The 16,591-nt window shown below is 46.8% G+C and overlaps 5 protein-coding genes and 1 pseudogene across 5 annotated transcripts; 2 read left to right on the forward strand and 4 right to left on the reverse strand.

The window, feature by feature from the left end:
* Window positions 1–7,818: 7,818 nt before the first annotated feature.
* Window positions 7,819–9,822, forward strand: LOC9649188 (aspartic proteinase-like protein 2). Its single transcript, XM_002976531.2, has 9 exons — window positions 7,819–8,286; window positions 8,341–8,470; window positions 8,531–8,763; window positions 8,817–9,032; window positions 9,089–9,263; window positions 9,310–9,380; window positions 9,434–9,539; window positions 9,585–9,642; window positions 9,694–9,822. Exons 1-9 carry the CDS (start codon window positions 8,045–8,047, stop codon window positions 9,774–9,776), a joined length of 1,314 nt encoding a protein of 437 aa, XP_002976577.1. The 5' UTR covers window positions 7,819–8,044; the 3' UTR covers window positions 9,777–9,822.
* A 55-nt stretch (window positions 9,823–9,877) lies between these two features.
* Window positions 9,878–10,794, reverse strand: LOC9649189 (annotated as a pseudogene).
* A 233-nt stretch (window positions 10,795–11,027) lies between these two features.
* LOC112348617 (pentatricopeptide repeat-containing protein At4g02750-like) lies at window positions 11,028–12,308 on the reverse strand. Its single transcript, XM_024681464.1, has one exon. It carries the CDS (start codon window positions 12,306–12,308, stop codon window positions 11,028–11,030), a length of 1,281 nt encoding a protein of 426 aa, XP_024537232.1.
* A 390-nt stretch (window positions 12,309–12,698) lies between these two features.
* Window positions 12,699–14,232, forward strand: LOC9649190 (class V chitinase). The gene is made up of 2 exons (XM_002976533.2): window positions 12,699–14,051; window positions 14,121–14,232. Exons 1-2 carry the CDS (start codon window positions 12,728–12,730, stop codon window positions 14,168–14,170), a joined length of 1,374 nt encoding a protein of 457 aa, XP_002976579.2. The 5' UTR covers window positions 12,699–12,727; the 3' UTR covers window positions 14,171–14,232.
* Window positions 14,191–15,116, reverse strand: LOC112348618 (pentatricopeptide repeat-containing protein At4g21065-like). Its single transcript, XM_024681465.1, has 2 exons — window positions 14,262–15,116; window positions 14,191–14,202 (listed from the first exon to the last, which is right to left on the reverse strand). The coding sequence occupies exons 1-2, from the start codon at window positions 15,114–15,116 to the stop codon at window positions 14,191–14,193; spliced, it is 867 nt and encodes a 288-aa protein (XP_024537233.1).
* LOC9649191 (putative pentatricopeptide repeat-containing protein At3g01580) lies at window positions 14,842–16,558 on the reverse strand. The gene is made up of 3 exons (XM_002976675.2): window positions 16,457–16,558; window positions 15,410–16,392; window positions 14,842–15,351 (listed from the first exon to the last, which is right to left on the reverse strand). Exons 2-3 carry the CDS (start codon window positions 16,275–16,277, stop codon window positions 15,185–15,187), a joined length of 1,035 nt encoding a protein of 344 aa, XP_002976721.2. The 5' UTR covers window positions 16,278–16,392; window positions 16,457–16,558; the 3' UTR covers window positions 14,842–15,184.
* Between the last annotated feature and the right edge of the window lie 33 nt (window positions 16,559–16,591).

Below are 16,591 nucleotides of genomic sequence, written 5' to 3' on the forward strand. Positions count from 1 at the left end.
ATTGCTAGCCTTGCCAAAATTCCATTTTTGGCTTTGTCCAATTCGAGTAGATAGTCTTCTCCTGTCTCCGCCACCTTGGACATTTGGATAGCACCTTCTATCCATCATTCATTAGGGACTTAGTCCCTTGGGCCTTATCTATTGCCCTCGCGACATCAAACACCACCTCCTGGTGTTCTAGAGTGTTCGGGTGTCCCAATGACGGCTTCCTTGACAATGAGTATTTCCTTTCATGACATTGACTTACTATATCGCAACATAAGCAACTTATCCCCCGTAAGGGTATATCCAACTTCCTTATGCCATTAAGAAGGCTTGGGTAGCTACCTTCTACCCGTTTAACCAATTATTTTGCACCTCTTGCTTAGTTGCCTCATAGTTGTCAAGTCCTACAACTCATTGCTGGTGCTTCCACACCTCCATCATTATCTGGGTCACCACACTCCAACTGCATGCTCTGCAGCTTAGGCTATGCCATTCCCATTTCCATTGGGATTCCTTTGGCAAGGGGTTCTCATGAACCCACCAACATAGCCTCAAGGTATCACACCTTGGCACATTTGGTGTCTCCACACCATCGGCTCCACGTGCTTACCTCTATGACACTTCTTCTTTGTGTCTAAGTCTTTGCCAAGACCAATATAGTTGTTCCTCATGCTAACTATCCGTTAGCACCACACCATAGAGTTTGCACCCAAATCTGGGCCAAAGTTGCTTTCTTCTGGGAATATCTTTCCCACAACTTTAGTATGGCACATTCTGCCATTGATGAGATACCCTCTATTCTCATCCTTGAATCCTATGATCCCCCCCATCCTTTGTGGGGTACCACACACTTCAGTCCAAATGCTTCCATCAGTCCTTTAGGACCATTCCTTGACTCTACTTGAGTCATCCAGCAGTTTTGGACTTGGTTAATCCACAGACCCGTAAGGTCCTACTTGTCGGGCACTAGCTCACTGGAATACACTTCTTGCATTCATGTTCTCACTCACAAGGATTATTTTCACAAGTGTTACTCTGACACTTGATTTTGTTCTCTGGGGCAACCTTTGCCCCTTAGGACTACTTGTCCATGTGATGAAAATACCAACTCATCTCTAAGTACACCCCCCAATTCCTTGGGTTTTTCCAACATTTATTAAAGGTAGCCCCGACTACCATTTCAAGGACTTGGGTCCTCTTCTGTATTTGACCTCCCATGGTCATTACTTTTGGTCTCACATTCATGAGCACCAACCTCAACTATGTGAGGATAATCTTGTGACTCCTTTATTGTTTTGGAGTCTTTATCTTTCCCGTGATCCCAACTATAGTTGTTTACCACAACTACATTAGCCAATTTGCTAAGTTAAACGCTCGTCTGGATCACATCCTCAACTCTCCGAGGAAAACCACATACTGTTCCCAAGATCCCAAAGTCGTTCCATTATTGGCCCTTTTCTATCCACCACATCGTGCCCAAGTTCACGCATGAACTTGAGTGGAGAGCCATGTCCTCTCGACATGCTACTCCTCAAAGATAGGCCCACTTCTAGGACCTTTCGATGCCAACATCAATGGTGATATACTTGAGCACCAATAAAAGTCGGACTAAGGAACAGCTCTGATACCAAGTTGTAAACGACTAAATTTTCCATTCTACTTTAGTCACTTAACCGCACCTCCGAACACTTGGAGGAGTCTCATTCACAACCTCCATCAGTCCAATTCAGGACTTGGGACTTGCTAGCCCCAAGAATGGCATCCATGCCACTCAACACTTGCACCTGGTCCAAGTGCTCCACGTGTCCGGTCCCAAGACCGACACCCAAAGGTACCACTGACATCTCGGCCCGTTACGCTAAGGCCATGCCCATTCACCTTTGCTACACTAGTGGTCTAATACCACTTGCATCACCATCCCATCTCTCCAAGACTGGGCCAAGTGGTCATCTTAGATCCACTCCTTAGCATCCTTAGAATGCCTACAGACCTGGGGAATTGTCTTCCCCAAAGTCCCTTTGTCAGTTCCTACCAAGTCCCTTTCTGCCCCTGGCCGTGTTTGCCAACACTGCCACTGGATTGAGGCCCACAGGCCTGACCCCTAAGTCCCATGGTCCTCTGGGACTTCCTCACCACACGACTGTGTCCTTGGTCACTACCCCAGAGGACTGCTCCTCTTCCTTTCCATAGTTTAGGCCTTTGGGACAACATTTCGGAACACCGTGGCCTCACGCGAGCCACCTGGGTACTCTCCCTGCCTTTCGCCTTTAGGTGCTCTAGCCATGGGCTTAGAGCGAGGTTCCGTTAAGCCACGCCTAGTATCCAAGTAGGTAGTGCCACCCACACTTGGACTGGGAGCATCGGCCAGTCGATCTCCCGGGGGAACTAAAGCCGGCTCTTGAACACTTCACCAAGCTACCCCACTTGTCGGTCCGTGTTCACTCTAGTTTTGGACTTCCCAGTGGTCAGTTCATCACCCAACACTGGGTCTGGCCTTCCTGGGCCAAACTGGCCTTTCCTGGCCAAACTGGCTCCACTGCAATCCTCCCCCCTTACTATACTTTTGGAGCTCACCAAACCCCCCAGGGTCTGGGAGACGAATGCTTTGGGCTTTCACCCTCTCAGACTCGAACTCGGACTCGGACTCGGACTTGGACTCGGACTCGGACTCGGGCTCGGGCTCGGTCTCAGCCTTGGCCTCGGTCTTGGTCTCGGTCCCAGTCTCGGTCCCGGTCTCGGTCTCGGTCTCGGTCCTAGTCTCGGTCTCGGTCTCGACCTCAAACTCCATCTCAGGTCCTTCTCGGACTCCATCTCGAACTCCATCTCGGGCTCCGTCTCGGTCCATCTCGGGCTCCATCTCGGACTCCATCTCGGACTCCGTCTCGGACTCCATCTCGGACTCCGTCTCGGTCCATCTCGGACTCCATCTCGGGTCCATCTCGGACTCCGTCTCGGTCCATCTCGGACTCCATCTCTGGTCCATCTCGGACTCCATCTCGGTCCACCTCGGACTCCATCTCGGACTCCATCTCGGGTCCATCTCGGACTCCATCTCGGACTCCATCTCGGGTCCATCTCGGACTCCATCTCGGACTCCACTTCGGACTCCATATCGGACTCCACTTTGGGTCCATCTCGGACTCCATATCGGACTCCATCTCGGACCCCACTTCGGACTCCATATCGGACTCCACTTCGGGTCCATCTCGGACTCCAACTAGGGTCCGTCTCGGACTCCATCTCGGATACTTCCACGTGTCATGTGTTGGTCCTTTTTGGGTCCCTTTTTGGAGCCTCGCTTATTGCTCGCTTCGTGCTTGTTCCTCGAGCACTTTGTTCGGAGTTCCACTCCCACTCTCGACCTTTCAAGTCGGAGCTTTTAGTCCAAACGTGTTACGCTCGTTTGGCTTTCACTTCGGCCACTACCACGTGGCACCATTTCCAGCTCCACTTTGGGGCCTAGGGATTTTGTGTCTCACATTTTGAACCTGAAAAACTCTACATTTCCAGTGGCAAATTACTAATCCAAACCTGAGAAACCAGCTGCAAAAACTCCTGTTGTGCAGCCATGATATTACTCGGGATCATCACAAAAAATTACTAAATATGGAATGGCATTAGATTACAAATTTGGACACGGGAATAACACCATCATGTTTAAGACAAGCCCTACATTCTATAAATATGTCTAACTTGGAAATCTAAACACTTTCCATAAATAGCCATAGGACCAAACGGGACCAATATATAGAGTATAATAGCGAGAGTTTCTTGGCAAACATAATAAGCTATCATATAGCGAATATTGAGGGACTAAGCTCAATATTATGGGGGTTCCCAACACTAGTAAGTGTAAGCTAGCAAATTGAGTTTCTTTAACCAGGTTAAGGATGCTTAACTAATAGCACTTAAGAATTCCGTCCTTATGCACGTACACACGTGAAAACCAACTCAAAGTATAGCTTTCAGTTGCTAATGTGCCTCACTCACGAGCCCAAGCGCAACTCATGCAAATGGAACACCTCAAATCCATCCTATGAGCCCAAGAGCAAGCTGACATCATAAAGTACGAGGTAACAAAATCCATACCCAAGGAACAATACCAACCTCCTGCAGTCATGGCAGTAAAGAAAAAATATCCAAAAGGATTTGCCAATAAGTAATTTTTGATACCCGTAATTACATTTGTAACAAATATCCCTCTCCTCTTAAGATACATATACATTTTCCATCCAACTCTAAATTTTTGTGATCCTTTTGTTACTCTTAGACTCCATAATAATTAATGCCCTTTAGTCCAGCTAGTTCAATAGATTTTGCTCTCATTTGCTCCTACTTTACTACCTACTATAGGGAATGGTTCCCTTCAACTCTACTCTATAGAGAAATTCACCTTACTAGTTATAATTCCTTAATTCTTAATATAAGGGTATCACTTTATTTTCTTGCCAACCATTTCATCACAACACCATATGCCAACACTCCTTAAGCCACATATCCCTTAGATCCTCAAAGGGCCTCCACCCTAAATCCATTCTTCTATCTGCCATATATATTTTGGAAAAACCTCATGGTGAAAAGGTGGACAAAATTATTTCGATAGTACAACTGCCACCACCTAAGATGCCTATATCATCATCTGTTTTTTTTATCTATATGCGTTGCAATCACACAGTCTTGTTCATAGATTTCACTTGTTTACTCTTGTAAGGAATCTTTATCTCTGAAGAACATTTCTAAGCTCAAACTCCATTACCTATATGATGGTTTAGACATATAATTTTTAGAGAGTGTTTTTCTCTATAGTCTCTCCTTAACCCCTACATACTCTAATTTATTACCATTCTTAGTCCTATTTTGACCATAAGCCCCCTTGGCAATCTTGTGGAAAAGTTTTTTATTTTTTTTTTATTTTACCACTCACCTGCTCATATTTTATAACCTCTTTTTGCAAATGCAACTTAAGGAGCTTCTTCTTCTTCCTTTATAAGACTTTATAGCCACTATAAGGTATTATATATACTTGAATGTTTGAATTTCTCCCTTTGACCATCCTTTGTGATTGCTTGAGGCACATATGTCAAGTTTTTGGATGCTAGAAAGGCCCCAATTTGGGCATTCCTGGATCAAATCTTAATTCAAATCACCTTGAATCTTAAAGCCCAAGATCACGTGTAGTGATGCATGTTGCTTTTGAGCTTATACAGAATGCAACTGTAAATCTTCTTTTTCGGTTCCATACTACTAGTTTTGACCTTCTACTCATAACAATATTAGTAAATGAATTATTCTATCATTAAGGGTAGTCACTTACATTTAGATTGTCAAGTGTTTAACCCTGATTTTGCCACCATTTTACAGAGGGCCACCATCTGGTGGTCCATCTTGATAAACTCAACCTTAATCCTCTAACTGGGGTTCATGATCAGACCCTTGGACCTCTTCTTGCAACTTTTCAACTACAACATCCTCCTTAACTTCCTTCTGATCTATTGATTCTATAATCTTGCTTGCCTTGGGAATCTTCAAGTTCAAATTTGGCCGCCTAAACTCCACATTTACCTCCTAAGGTAAATATCTTTTTCTGCAGCATTCCACACACTTCTTTTCTCAAATCCCACCTTTGGCCTTGTAGAAGGATGTATGGTAATCATAAAGCATGATGTGTTGGTGTCCTAGAAGTGTTTAGTTTGGTTATTTCTTATATGTAGAATTTTAACGACTTTGCATGGTTGCTTGCTGCCCTTTTATCATTCTGTGTAGGTCTGGAGGCTTCAACCACTCTACCACAAACTCACTGTTAATGGCATTAAGTGAGGCTGCATAAATTCAAGTATAATCAACTCACTTAATAGCTAAAAGACTAATCAATTGAGCTGGGAGCCTTGATTCCTTGTTGTGTTGCACAGGAATAATCTTGCATAAGGGAGGATGATGAAGTGCATTTGGAGGGAAAGGGACCACTTAAGGCCATTGTGTTTCTATTGGTCAGCTACAAGCCATCATAGGATGGAGGCTCCAAGGCACAATTGCCCTGAACTCCCCCACTATCACACACTTTTGCAAGAAAAAAACCAAAACACTCTTCTATTGATTAGATTTACTGAAGGTTCTTAAGAACACTTTTAGATTCAAGATCACTTTTTCATAATTATTGTGTTGCCACTAGCTGACTATGGGATGCTCTCAGAAGCTCAAAGGCACCATGTTGCCTTCAAGATTATTATCCTAGAGCTATTGTAATCTACATGAATATTGTTAAACACTATTAAACGTTTTAATAAGAAAGGCATAACCCTGTTCTAATTGTAAGCCTAAATTGGACTTGTCGTAGGAATATCCCAATTGATTTATACACTTTTGTTTACTAATCAAGATTGGCATTCAAGGTTATAAGTAATCTAAGACTTGTGTCTCTTTCTTGCTCATGGCTCATGGACGCAATCTCCAGCATGGTGCTGGCTTACAAGTTTTGATCTGACCAAAACCATGCCTTTATTGATCCCAGCCGAACTCTGAACACATTTACAGGGATCTGGACGTGAGCTGGGCCTGTAAACCTCGCCTGGTATGGTGAAAGCCGGCTGATAAGTGTGCCTTTTTATCCGATTGACTTGTACAAGTGCCAACCACAAAAATGACTCGGTACCTCAAGAGCTCCTGGTCGACAATAGTAGCAACTGGAGTATCTGGTGACCACTTCTTCCACCTAAGTTAATATACACACTAAAAAACTTGAGAACTACATGCTTACGATGAATTCGAGCAAGTCTCCACTGTACATCTTCTAAAGTCACGGTTCTTGCATCGCTGAAATGGCCGTCCGAGGGACTACCAGAGATAGCTCCTCGAGACCTCCTCGAAATTGACTATAAAGCGTTGTCATTCCACTCTCACATAAGCAACCTTCCATGGAAGTCGCATTGTATACTCCCAATATACTGCACGAATCTGGAACTCAAAGTCGTGCCACAGCTGCCCTTGCCCAGAAGAGAGGCAGACCATGTACGTAGTCTCCATCCCGTTTTCTTGCCAAGTTAGAACGGAAAATCGGACCTACACCGATACCTCCAAAGACTTCTAGATGTAACTCACCAAGCCGTCCATCTTGAAGTGGAAATCTTCAATGTTCTTTCGAAGTTCAAAGGAACCTTGTTACATGGCAGCCCTCGTAGTCCAAAAGAACAAGGACTTTTGGTGGAAAGACGACTTGACCTGTGTTTACTCTGAAAAATCAAGAAGTTCGTTCTGCAAAAGAATTTTCTCGTTTTCAGCAAAAATATGCATCAAGAAAGAAGGGCGCAGTTTTACCCAAAAACCTTTCCATTTTCTACAGCTCATGGACGTGAGACAATCATCGATCGCAAACAGAACGTCACCTTACCTTCAGGCGAAATCGATGTCCGGAGGAGAATGCCCAGGGCAGGAGCTCTTGGGCTTGTGGTGATGCGCAGCATTTAACTTGATGCCCAAGATGACCTCCATTTTTTGCAGATGATGGTCTCACACACTGAAGGTCTGCAGTTCGAACCTTAAGAAGAAATCTTTGGTTCTTTTTCCATAGCAGGACTCTATTGTCTCTTGAGGTCTCTCCGAGTCAGGCTAGTCTAGTTACTGCTAGGACGTTTTCAAGGGCCATTTTTTGTTTCAACAGATAAATTAACTATACAACAACGCGTTTTAAGCCGGGGAGTTTCCCGTTTGCTGCTTGAACAACTACTAAAATACAGGAATCTCTCCAAATTTTTCTTCTCCACGTTGAAGCCGGGCACTTTTTTCCGGCGTCACTACTGTGATAGTGACTTAGTCAGTTGGACAAGTTCTTAATTCAGGCAGAAGCATATCATCTCATCAGCACAGCCTCAAATCGCTTCAGACTTGGCCAAGGGCAAGACTAATTACACACGTCTGCTTGCGCATCCTGACAGGGAAGTGGAGGCTTGGTTGAAGCCTCTTCGTGAGCAGGTCGTCTCAGTGAGCCACTGTGGAAGCAGGAGCTTGAAAAGCGATCACTTTCTGCAAAGTAGCCTTCGAATTTTTGTTTGTGTTTGCTTTATAGATGAACTCTTTCCTCAATTTGTGTTTCCTTCTCGCACTTCTGCTGGCTGCTGGAGAAGGAGCTGGAATCCTCAAGCTCCAGCACAGGTACTCTGGATTGGAAGGATCGAGCAAGCAGAATGAGAAGCTCGGCCTTGGCATGAGCAAGCAACACTTGCAACACCTTGTGGAGCACAATGACAGGCGTGGGAGATTTCTCCAAGGGATAAGCTTCCCTCTCAAAGGAAACTACTCTGATCTTGGGTAAGCTCCTCGAACTTAAATCCATTCATTCATATCTTCCTTCTCTACTGTCAGGCTCTACTACACTGAAATAGGACTTGGAAATCCAGTCCAGAAGCTTAAAGTCATTGTTGATACCGGGAGCGACATACTCTGGGTAAAGTGCTCGCCATGTCGCTCCTGCTTGTCAAAACAGGACATAATTGTAAGTTAGAAAAAGAAAGCTTTTGTTTATGCGTTCTAATAATGCGTTTGAACTGATCAGCCTCCTTTGTCAATCTACAATCTCTCCGCGTCGTCAACTTCTTCCGTTTCATCATGCTCGGATCCACTATGCACTGGGGAGGAAGTAGTCTGTTCCCGTAGTGGAAACAACAGCGCTTGTGCCTACGTCAGTTCATACCAGGACAAGTCAGCTTCGGTCGGGGCGTACGTGAGGGATGACATGCACTACGTCCTTCACGGTGGAAATGCTACGACTTCACGCATTTTCTTCGGGTTCGTTGCTTTTCTTTCCTTTCTCTCTCTTTAAGCACACAACATTTGTTCAGGTGTGCAACAAACATTACTGGAAGCTGGCCTGTGGATGGAATCATGGGATTTGGCCTGATTTCTAAGACTGTTCCCAACCAGATTGCGACCCAGAGGAACATGTCGAGAGTTTTCTCTCATTGCTTAGGGGGTGAAAAACACGGTGGCGGCATACTCGAGTTTGGGGAAGCACCAAACACAACAGAGATGGTTTTCACTCCCCTCTTAAACGTCACGTAAGATTGTATATGATCTTTTCCATCTTTGCTGATGCTTTCATTCACTCAATCAGGACTCACTACAATGTCGACTTGCTCAGCATTTCGGTCAACTCAAAAGTTCTTCCAATCGATCCAAAAGAGTTTTCGTATGTTAGAAACAGCACGAATAACACTGGTGTTATCATTGACAGTGGCACGACTTTCGTACTTCTCACGACTAAAGCAAACCGAATGCTTTTCCAGGAGGTAAGTATACTAGAAGGCTCTTTTATCAGAGTTTAATGATGCGCAGATTAAGAGCCTAACTACAGCAAAGCTGGGACCTAAGCTGGAAGGACTTGAATGCTTCTACCTTAAATCAGGGTAGAATGAGAATGGAAAGAACAATTAAACTCATTTGTTTCTCTCTTGTGTAGATTAACTATGGAAACATCATTTCCAAATGTGACGCTTACTTTCAGCGGAGGATCAACAATGAAACTAAAACCAGACAATTATCTGGTGATGGCAGAGTATAAAAAGGTTCGTTATTCTGCTAGTTAATGCCAGTTCTTAGTGATATTTTAGAAGCGCAATGGATACTGCTACGCATGGTCATCAGCTGATGGCCTGACAATATTTGGAGGTAAAGTTTTTCATATGAAACTTAATTCTGATTAGGATTGAAACTTTGCAGAGATTGTTTTAAAGGATAAGCTGGTGTTTTATGACGTTGAGAACCGAAGAATCGGCTGGAAAGGTCAGAACTGCTCGTCTTGAGAGTGGCCAATTTTATGAAATAATTTAATAAAAGTTTTACATCACATGATCTATCCAGATCGACACTCGGGAAGAGCCTGTGGATATCTGGATTTATCTTCACAGTAGTCGTATATCATATAGTTAGCACGGTAGCAAATGGTGTTGTGATTCACTGAGCAATGCTTGGGGAACCACGCTCGAAGCTCCAGATGGACACTCCTCAGCTAAAGTTGACGAGTGACAGTCACTGAGGATCAAGTTGGAGTACTCGGTGGCAAATGGAGCATATGAGTAGTCTACTTTAGATCTTCCACCATCTGTGGCCATTGAGAAGCATCCCAGATTGTAGCGAAAACGTTCATTGGCTTCAGAGGATAGTCTTCTCCCAGTTCTTCCGACTTGAGAACTTCTCGAATGGGTATATCATCCACAAAGAACCTGTGAGTGATTATAAGAAAAATAGCACATTTTCTTTCTCAATGAAGACTTACACAATGTGATAAGGAGTTCAAAAGATGCTGTAGTTGTGGAAGTCGGCAGTGGGATCAAACCATAGCTTGAACCTTTGCTCTCTTCCAGTGGACGTGCTGCCATTGCCGTAGATGTTTGTCTGGATGATGTATAGATCCCCAGATGCTGCTCCCAAAAATCCTAAGTCAATCTCATCGTGTGTAAACTCCAGAGGAATAGTTTGCCGGAAGTTTCACGGCCGAGTTGAAGGAGCGAAACGTGTAATTGTTGTGAGACTTGATCCCGGAACCTGAGCCATGGATAAATCAGTCTTTTAGAGAGAGAGAACTTAATATGTACCTGATGTGCTGTCTAGTTTGAGTGTGACTTCCATACCGTTCTCCGAAACTTCGCTGTGATCAAATCCCCACACCACTGAAAAGTGTTGAGAGAAAGACGTGGTGTCAAACATGCTGGTAAGATTTTGATCCAAATGAAATCGCTTGGTTGGAAATTGCCGTGCATGGGAAAGGACAACACTGGAGAAGGAGAAGAAGAAGAAGTAGAAGAAAACCGCGATTGTCATGGTGTCTAACTTGAAGCTCCAAATGAACTCCCTGCCCAAGCCATCAGTGCTAATCGATGGGTACATTTGGAGAGGGAGATAGGAAAAGAACGAGCGGTTATAAAGGAAACTGAACAACATAAAAGAAGAAAGCAAAACCTCTTCACATTCTTTGCTTTACCGGTTTTCTGTTGACAAAACGCTGGCGAGCATCAAATTTTTAAGAAAAATTGGAAGAGCATTGCATCGAATAATCAAGGGGCCGCCAATGCAAAATTTCTAGCAAGCATGGCATATGCAGCTCCACATTTTGGCTCTAGCTCCACAACCTTATTTGCATACTCTGCGACGAAGGCAAACTTGGGATCTGGCAAGCCTACCAAGCATGACCACTCCAATCCACTGGGCTCGAATGGCATATTTAAAACAACATCCCATGCATCTTCCACAAATCCTCCCCTTGCCAAGAGATCAACCACGCAACAGTAATGTTGCTTTGTAGGTACCAAGCCAAAGTCGTATTGCATGGAATGGAAACATAGCATTGCTGCCCCAATCTTTCCAGTGTGCTTCCATGCCAGAAGTCCAGAGGCAAAACAAGCCTCGTTGGGAGACAAGTAGAGCTTGAGTGTATCCAAAAGGAAGATTGCTTGTGTGGAATGCCCATATTGGGCATACGATGCCAGCAATGCATTCCAGGTCACTATATTTTTCTGAGAAATTTGGTCAAACACAACTCTTGCTCGGTCAACGTAGCTAGCTGTTCCATAGACGGCCACGATTGTTGTCCACGAGACTATGTCCTTGGTTAAGGCCTTTCTAAAAATGCTTATTGCTTCTTTAATGAGCCCTTCCTGGGCATATGCTGTAAGAAGAATATTTACAGAAGCTACGTCTTTTTCCATCATGTTTTGGTACACAGTGCTGACCATTTCTAAATTTCCTTGTTTTTGAAATGTCACTAAATATGCGTTATAAGCAGCTAGATCCCATACAGGCATGCTGTTAAACGTTTCTCTGGATCTTTGAAAATGCCCGAATTGGGTATACGCAGCGAGCATAGTTGTAAATGAGACCAAGGAGTGTTGTGGCATTTTATTGAAACAGAAAACCGCATCTTCAAGGCTATCCCCACATTTGACAAACGCATTTAGCATTGCATTCCAGGAAACCAAGTTGCGCTGTGGCATTTCCTGGAAGAGCTCTTGGCAGTCCAAGAGATGGCCGTGGCTGGAGTAAGCTTCAAGCATAACAGTCCACGAAATAACATTCCTCTCAGGCATTTGATCGAAGGTTTCCCTTGCGCTATCAAGATGCCCTCCCTGAGCATAGGCATATACCATGGCTGTCCAAGTCACAAGATTTGTCTGTGGGATTTTCTCAAACAGAGCTTTGGCTTGCTGGAGATGCCCTGATTGGGCATATGCGGATATGAGAGCAGTCCACAACACCAAGTTCTTTCTTGGAAAGATATCAAACAGCCTTTTAGTCTCTCTTAAGCTTTGGCGATTCCCATTTTTTGTGACATCTAGCATGTTAGCTGTATTGTCTACCAAAGTTCTCATGGAATAAAGGAAGCAGTAAAGTAATCCATTGGACTCCTTGATAATTTGTCAACACCAAATCCAAGCTAACTCTCCAGTCACTATCTCTATGGAGGAAAAAACAACACCCAAAACCAACCTTTTGATTGGAAAACTCTTGTGAGTCTTGAAGAACTTGCAATGGAGTGGAGACACGCTTCCGTGTTGATGCTAGTGATTATCTTCATTATGTCTTCTGGATTAAAAGAAGATTGCGTCGGATTTGCTGGCAGTTGCTCACCAATAAATCCTGGAGGAGTTTTTCAAAGCTGTTGCTTCCCTTACACATGCACCGCCGTGATTTAGTAGAAAAGTCTATTTGATAAATATATAGTATTTAAGATCACCAAGGGCAAAGGAAAAATCAAAACATGGCAACAGTCATTCTAGTGTTGCTTCTAACATTGTCAGCAGGAAAATTCACAGTATCTCAGGATTGTGGTGCCCAAGCATCATTTGCATCTTGTCCACCAGGCCGGTGCTGCAGCCAGTATGGCTACTGCGGCACAACGACAGCCTATTGTGGATCTGGCTGCCAGAGCCAGTGCAATCAAGAGATCTGTGGCATCCAGGCAAACTTTGCGGCTTGTTCTCCCTCTTCCTCTTGCTGCAGCCAATATGGCTTCTGCGGCACTGGATCTTCATACTGCGGCCAGGGTTGCCAGAGCGGAGCTTGCACTTCCACACCGATCACCCCGGTCAAACTTGGCTACTGGTACGTTGACTCCTCGCCGGCATCCCAAATCAACTCGTGCCTCTACACGCACTTGCTCTACGCATTCGTGGATCTAAACCCCACGACCTTCACGGTGGCTCCGTCGGCTTCCTTGGATCCCGGCAACTCCAAGATCTCGTCCTTTGCCTCCACCGTCAAGCTCAAGAATCCAAACGTCAAGACCCTCTTGTCGATCGGGGGTGGCAGCAGCGACAAGGAAGCGTTTGCTGCCATGGTGAGCTCGCCATCTTCGCGGGCCACGTTCATCAACAGCACGATTACGCTCGCTAAGAAGTATGGCTTCGATGGCCTTGATCTGGACTGGGAGCATCCAAACAACGCCTCGCAGATGACCAATCTTGGGGCTCTCTTCCAAGAGTGGCGCGCCAAAGCTCCTTCGGGTATGCTCCTCGCCGCAGCTACATTCTACGCGAATCCACAGCCGGCCTGGATGGGCGGCGCAACGTACCCAGTGGCGTCCATCCAAGCAAACCTGGACTGGATCCTCGTCATGGCCTACGATTTCCACGGGCCGTCATTCGAGACCACCACCAACGTCCCCGCGCCACTGTACGACCCGTCAAACCCCACGGTCAACGGCGACTATGGCATCACCCAGTGGCTGCAGTCGCTGACCCAGTCAAAGGTGGTATACGGAATTCCCGCCTATGGTTACAATTGGCAGCTGGTCAACGCAGCAAACCATGGGATTGGAGCGCCTTCGAATGGAGTCTCAAGCGCACTACCGGAGAACCCAACGTTTGCCCAGATTGTGAGCTTCTTGGCGTCCAGTGGTGCTACCGTGGTTCACAATGATACCACGGTTTCCACTTATGCGTACAGTGGGACTACCTGGATTGGCTACGACGATGCGTGGTCAGTGACGAGGAAGGTGAACTATGTGAAAAACAAAGGAATACGAGGATATGGGTTCTGGACGGCCCTTGGGGATGATTCTAGCGCCACTCTTGCAAAAGCAGGTAAACAAACATTTCAATACTGTCATGATGTTTCTTTCACATATTTGACTCATGGTTTGGTGTTTGCAGCTGCCAAAACGCTCAATGGAAAGTACTGTAATGGAACCCAGATATCTTGATAGATTTCTGGTAGTATGTATCAACTCTTCCCCTTAAATAATTGTCACCCCCTTCTTCTTGAGTAGGAGCAAACAAGTTGGAGAGGATGACATGAGCAGCACTGTTGATACCATCCAGCTCCAAAAGCCGAAACGCTGCTCGCAATCCTCTCTCCACGTCCCCGTGCAAGTTACAAGCCCCCAGCAACGTCAGCCATCCCACGCAATCCTCCCGGGATCCACATCCACTTCTCATAAACTCCTCGGCCTCCTCCAGCCATCCAACCTTGCTCAAGAGATCCACCACGCATCCCCTGTGCTCCGCCGCGGCACCAATCCCATAGTCCACCTCCATCGATCCAAAGGCTCGGCACCCTTCCTGGATCATCCCGGTGTGGCTGAGAGACGCTAGCACTCCCACCAAGCTCACCTCCGTGGGACTCACTCCTTGCTGCTGCATCGCCCAGAACAATCCCAGAGCCTCGTTCCAGCTGCCGTGCTGCGTGTGTCCCAGCACCAGGGCGTTCCACGCGACAGCGTCGTCGAGCTCAAACAGCCGGCTCGAGAAGAAGACGCTGCTCGCGGCCTCCAAGTTGCCACACTTGCTGTACATGTCCACCAGCGCGTTTGCGATGGATTTCTCACGCTCCAGCCCGGCCTCCACCACGCGGGCATGAACTCTCCGGGCCTCCGGGAGCGTCGAGGCTGCCGTGACACACGAGTTGATGAGCGCCAGCAGCGTGATCTTGCTCGGGGACAGTCCCTGCTGCTGCATCTCGCCAACCATCGTCACGACCAGCCGAAGATCATCGCTGCAAGCCGCGAGCATGACGTTCCATGACGATTCGTCGCGAGCTGGCATCCTCCGGAAGCACTTCCAGGCGCTGGCGACGTCTCCACACCTCAGGTACATGTTGATGAGCGCGTTTCCGAGGATCACGTAGTCCCTGTCCAGCTCCTCTTCCATGATTCTCTCGTGGATCCGTCTCCCTTCCTGGAGAGCTCTCAAGCTCCCCAGCGAGTCCACAACGATGATCAAGCTGGCCTTGTTGGGACGAAATCCTTCCAGCTGCATTGCGTAGAAGAGCTCCATGGCTTTTGCAAAGTCGCCACATTGAGCGTACGCTGCAACGATAACAGTCCATAGGACCACATCTCGTCTCTCGACTCTATCAAACACCAGTTTTGCGCTTGTAGCGTCCCTGCAGTTACCAAACATCGTTATTAGTGCAGTGGCCAGAACAGTATCCAAATCCAGACCTGACTCGAGAACGTAGCCATAGATCCTCCCGGCTTCCTCGAGTGGAACCTGGATCTCCCCCGAGTTCAAAACCGTGAGGAAAGTCACCTTGTTTGGACGAATTCCTTGGAGTTGCATCAACCTGAAAGAATCCAGTGCCCCGAGCATGGCACCGCACTGGACGAAAGCAGCGATCATGGCAGTCCATGAGATGATGTCCCGCTCTGGCATGGAGCGGAAAACATCCAGCGCTTCGTCGAGACAGCCACACTTGCCATACATGTCGACGATGGCGTTTCCCAGTGCCAAGTCCTGCTCGATGCCACTCCTCAAGAACAAGCCATGCATCGCCCTGGCCTCTAGAGAGTCGTCGGCAGCAGCAACCGCGTTGAAAACCGCCAGGAACGAAACTTTGCTCGGCAAACTTCCCTCTAGCTGCATTTCCCGGAAGAGAAGCATCGCCTCTTCCCTGTAGTCATTCTCGGCGTACACCCAGAGCATGGCGTTCCACGAGACCACGTCGTGCCTCTGGATCTCCCGGAACGCGTCGCAAGCGTCCTCCATTCTCCCAAACCGGCTGTGCATGCTGACGAGCACGGTGGCGACGACGGCGTCGGAGAGAAAGCCCATCTCGAAAACGTTGGAGCGAATCTGGGCAGTGTTGGGGAGGCACGAATGCTCCACGCAAGCGTTGAGCAGCGTCACGATGGTGATCTTGTTGGGCGTCACCCCGGCCTGGAGCATTTCCTGGTAAGCCTGGATTGCTCGCTCGCAATCCCCGTTCCGGGCATATGCTGCGAGCAATCTCGTCCAAGTCACAACATCCCCGATCCTTACTCGATCGATCACCTCTCTGGCGTCGGCCAAGCTCCCACACTTGAGATACATCTGGACGAGCTGGATGCTTAGAGCCTTCTCCGTCTCGCCACCTTTTTGTTGGGCTAGCTGGTGGACGCGTTTGCCTTGGGCCAATGCTCTCGAGTTGATGCAAGCCCACAAGAGACTGGAGAGAACACCGGTGCCAACTATCTCAGTTTCTAGACTAGAGAGGATTTGCTTCAGAGTACCTGCGGGTAGCGTCGCATCTCCCTCAACTCCCAGATGTAACGTACAGAAGCCTCGAAAGAAACAGCGGCGTCGCCATGACATTGGAGCCACATCGCTCGCGAAAGTTTGCACCTTATGCTTAGTTAGAAACCCAC

Source organism: Selaginella moellendorffii, unplaced genomic scaffold (assembly GCF_000143415.4).
Source record: "Selaginella moellendorffii unplaced genomic scaffold, v1.0 SELMOscaffold_31, whole genome shotgun sequence".
In the NCBI taxonomy this organism is placed as follows: domain Eukaryota; kingdom Viridiplantae; phylum Streptophyta; class Lycopodiopsida; order Selaginellales; family Selaginellaceae; genus Selaginella; species Selaginella moellendorffii.